The sequence below is a fragment of the Cyprinodon variegatus genome, unplaced genomic scaffold (genome assembly GCF_000732505.1).
Source record: "Cyprinodon variegatus isolate N-32 unplaced genomic scaffold, C_variegatus-1.0 Scaffold271, whole genome shotgun sequence".
In the NCBI taxonomy this organism is placed as follows: Eukaryota; Metazoa; Chordata; class Actinopteri; order Cyprinodontiformes; family Cyprinodontidae; genus Cyprinodon; species Cyprinodon variegatus.
The window spans coordinates 726,884-731,601 of NW_015150724.1; the positions used below are offsets into that span (position 1 = coordinate 726,884).

Sequence of the window (4,718 nt, forward strand, 5' to 3'; positions counted from 1 at the left end):
ATGGTTTGTTGTAACGTGTCAGAACAGGAAGTTGAACATTGAAGTGCTGTACAAACATGTAGCTTCATACAGCAGAACTCTGGGCTGCTTTCACACGGCCCTTTTTTAATCTTTGGTTGTTTACGGAGAATATACATCCTATTTACCACCCAGATTTCGGGTTTGCCCAGTACATGTCGCCGTGGGATGAGAAGAGTGTCCTGAGAGGTTCCCCGCTCTACATGGCTCCGGAGATGGTGTGCCGACGCCAGTACGACTCCAGAGTGGATCTTTGGTCGGTAGGAGTGATTCTTTATGGTGAGTGATTTTAGAAATGTCCTTTAAACCCAGAATCCTCCATTATTGACCTCTTCAGGTTCTCATACACCAACATACATTTTGTTTTGAATTAGATTTTCTATTTTGCTGTACAGATAAAGTTTTACTATTTTTTTTTTTTTTACATTTTATTTCCACCTGTAAGTTTTTTACTTCTTGTATAAGCAGGATTTTTAAAGCAAATGCTTAATTATTATTTAATGATATTTGAAATGTACTCTCTACAAAGGAGGAAGGGCTTCGTTTAAGGGGTGGATTAGCCTTTAAAGCTTTTGTATATGGAGTGAATTATGTTCCATTATTTTTGCAAAGAACATTTTTTTTTTGCATTTAAAATTTTTTTATTTAAAAAAAGTAGTACTTCTGAAATGCTTCTTTGCTTCTCACTTAAGAGGAAAGTTTAAAAGACTACAATCGGTACAACAGTAATCTGAAAAACAAAAAACAGAGAAATAAAAATATGAAAATAACCTATGAAAAGAACAAAACAAAAAAAATTTGGAAGGACCTTTTTCAAAATTTCTTTTCTGGATTGTTTTTTTTTTATTATTTCTATTTGTACAACGTGTTCTTTGCATGAATCCATTCATCTTAAAAGAGGATTTTAGCAAGTAAACATTTCTAAATAAACAAACTTTTGGAACAAATTTAGTTTCTTCAGTTAAACTTCAGCCTAGGCTACATGTTACAGCTACGCTGCTGTATTCTCTATATGTGTTCTAATAATGCTGATATATCAATGGAGCCTTATGTTGTTTGTTATTTACATTAAAAAAAAAACAAGCTGATGTGAAATCCTACTTTTGATTCTATGGTCTGTAAGGTTCTGGGGATTCTGAGATTAAATAAATTGTACTTTCCCCCTCTCCATTCCAAAATATATCCAAAACAGCAGCAATGTTTTTGTTTATTTCGGTTCTTTACATGTTTGAAATAAACCAAACCAAACCTTTTTCTGCTCCTATCAAACCTGAATTTTCCTCTGTCTGCTTTATTAATAGCATCTTGAGCTAGCTAGTGGGAGGTCAGTTTTAATGGTCGGTAATAACAGCTTGACTGTGCTGCCTTTTTCGTAAATGAAAAGATTAATCACATGAGCAGCAGTGAGGGCTGGAAAGATCAGGCTCAGTAGGTCAGAGGAGAATTGTACCATTAATCATGTAATGGGCAGGATGGTGACGGGTCCTTTATGGGATTATTAGTTCAATAATAGAGTCTCAATGTTGCAGCAACACAACTAGACTATTTTAGTTGGTTGGAGCTCTTGACACCTTTAGAGAAGCTGAATAAGAGAGACTGTGACTGAAACAAGTAAAATGTCCTTTAATCAACCAGAGGAAAACCCTACTGAGATCTAGATCTAATTCACCATGGCAATTTTTCCCATAGTTCCTACATAATTTGTTTAGTTTCATTGCTTCAATGCAACATTTAAATAAGTGACCATTTAATACCTTCTACTGTCCTGGGTTGAATCCAGTCAGAGATGAGAGAATAAATCAGTTTAATATGTGGAAACTGGTCAGAATGGAGGAAGGATCCCATTAAAAAAGGAAAGAGGAACCAGTTTAGACTTTAAGGACAAGTTTAGAAATAATGGATTATAAAGTAGTTGTCCATAAGAGGAAAGATAGCAAAAGTTAGGAGGAGCAACTTAGGCTGACCTTTCAGACACTTTGTTTTTCTTTTTTCATGAAAATTAGATGCTCCTCTTACATTTTTTCTTTTTCTGGTAGTTTTGTTTCTTATTGAAATGATTTAATACATTTTCTTGAGCAGGATGGACTAATTCGTCTAAACTAGTCCCTCAAAATGAAACTTTTAGTGCCTCAAAATACGAGGGTGTGGTGAAAGACTGCTACTAGAGATTCAGTCAAAGATAGACGTAATTAATCAGAATTCCTTATATAGAATCATATTTACAGGGAAACACAGATGCTTCAGAAAAATGAATTTCATACATTTTCAGGGGATCCATCAGTCAATCCTTTATGTGTCACATTCATGAGGTATCATACATTTGAAGGATATAGATGTTTTGTTTAATAAGAACATCTTTTCATAATAGTATTTTTGTTATGATTTATAACCTCTATTATGTTTTTTCTTGAGTTTATTGAAAGCATTGAGTTCATTGAGGAGTGGATGAATCATTAGCTTAGCTTTTCTTAAGCTTTTTTGTATTTTTTTTCCCAGACTTCCCCTCTTCTTAGTTTTTCTTCCAACGTTCTGCTCTTGTACGGCCTTTTAAACCGTCCCGTTACTGAACACGGTTTCATTGTTTCTATGTGCACAGAGGCGCTGTTTGGACGAGCCCCATTTGCTTCAAAGTCATACGCTGAACTGGAAGAAAAAATCCGAAGCAATCAACCAGTAGAGGTAAAAACCAGTTACAGCTGGATTTGAACTGTTTGGAAAAATAATTCCCTAATTCTACATCATCACAGACTTAGACAAACTTTCTTGTCATTTTGTACACACAGAGTGTTTACAAAACAGCTTGCAGGAATGAGAGAAATGACACTGAATATCCTCCAGAAATAGATTTATCCTTTTCACATTTATACAGAAATCTACCCTCTTGTTTCTTCTGTCTGCTTTTATGCCACTGGGTGGCGTACTTTTCTAGTTGTAAGGAGAAAGCTGCCTCTTTTCCATTATATTAAAGAAGAATAACTGGGAGAAAATCTACCAAAACAGAAGGAATAGTTAGTGAAGAGATATATAATGTTTAACTCTTTATAAGGCCCTAAGTTTATTACTTTAAAACTGAAAGCTAAGAGTGTTATTGGAGGACAGAAAATACCTTATTTCTTTGCTAAAGTTAAAATGTATTTTCAATGCAAAGATCAAAGAAATTATTGTAAACAGTCCCTTGGCCTGATATGGTTAAAAAAAAACGTTTTTAATCTACTTTTTAACATTTGATATCAGATTTTTATTTTTTTCAATCTCATCTTTAGCTTTTTTAATCAGCTTTAAAAAACATTTATTAGGGTTTTAGCTTTTTAAATCAGCTTTTTAACTTTATGTATTTAACATATTAACTTTTCTTTAACTCAGGATAGAGTAGGTAATATTTTACACACAATAGGCAAAAATAGATTATTGCTGGTTTTCTCTGAAGCATTTACTCTCAGTTTTAAGACGGAGCTGAACCTGAACCCACATTAGACCTTTTACCGTGTTTATATTTATTTATTGTCAGGAAAAGGTTAAATGTACTATAAGTTAACGTGTCTGAATGTTGATCAGGTAGTTTCTAACTTAAGATGTGTGGTGTTAGAAGTATTTAGTTTTGTGTATTATGAATAAATTTTGGAGCTATCTGAAAGACATGTTTTGTCAGGGTGTAGAGATGAGGGATGGAAGGTTGTGTCCTTTCTCTGCTTTGTGAATTATATCATGAGTAATAAGGTCGTGTTTTGTGCATTAGCTCCCTCCAGGCGCCCGGGTCTCCAAAGACTGCAGAGACCTTCTGTTGAGGCTGCTCGAGCGAAATCCAGATGCCCGGATCACCTTTGAGGAGTTCTTCACTCACCCTTTTCTGGACATGGAGCACATGCCAAGTGCTGAGTGCATAATAAAAGCAGTAAGAGGCTTTAGAGGAGGTTAAACACAGGCAGAGCATTCTGCAGATAAAAAAAACGGACGCCTTTTTGTTCCTTAAAGAGGGAGCTGGTGACGCAGGCCGTGCAGAAGGACCAGGAGGGGGAGCGGGCCGCAGCGCTGACTCTCTACTGCCACGCCCTGGAGTACTTTGTCCCTGCAATTCACTGTAAGAGCAACATGCGCCTTACGTCTAACAGCACGCTAACTTCTTCACACAGTGACATTAGAGATGACCACTGAGATGTTTCCATGTTCCTCCTCAGATGAGACGGAGCGACAGCGTAAAGACGCCATCAGGCAGAAGGTAAACCCAAACTATTACCTGATCCATTCCAACTGCCATGCAGGTCGGCATTGTCAGTTTAACTATGTATATACCTGTCGCGAGTTTCGATGGTGAAGTCCTCTGGAAATCTTCAATAATTGTTGTTGATTGCAGATGTGTCTAGTAGTTCTGTCAGGTCTAAGCACCTAAAACATCATACATACATACAGGGAAAGAAAGAAGGCACCGAGACAATTAATTTAGTTACTCGCAAGGAGAGATTTCAACGGAAGAGGATTAGGGCCACTGGAAAAAAAAAGTTAACTGATTTTTACATTTTATTTCAGTTTAACATGGGGAAAAAAGTCAGAATTCGGAGAAAAAAAAAAAAAACTTTTTTATTGTCAGAATTCAGTCAGAATTCTGAGATTAAAGTCAGAATTCCAAGATTAAAGTCAGAATTCTGAGAAAAAAGTCAGAATTCTGAGAAAAAAGTCAGAATTCTGAGAAAAAAGTCAGAATT

At 35.8% G+C, this 4,718-nt stretch overlaps 1 protein-coding gene across 1 annotated transcript in view; it reads left to right on the plus strand.

Annotated features, from left to right (window-relative positions):
• ulk3 (unc-51 like kinase 3) overlaps positions 1 to 4,718 on the plus strand; it is a 16,461-nt gene continuing 11,743 nt past the window's right edge. Inside the window, exons 1-6 of the mRNA XM_015382976.1 lie at positions 1 to 10; positions 154 to 297; positions 2,615 to 2,697; positions 3,755 to 3,910; positions 3,991 to 4,096; positions 4,194 to 4,234. Coding sequence (XP_015238462.1) covers positions 1 to 10; positions 154 to 297; positions 2,615 to 2,697; positions 3,755 to 3,910; positions 3,991 to 4,096; positions 4,194 to 4,234 — 540 coding nt within the window. The remainder of the gene's footprint in view (positions 11 to 153; positions 298 to 2,614; positions 2,698 to 3,754; positions 3,911 to 3,990; positions 4,097 to 4,193; positions 4,235 to 4,718) is intronic.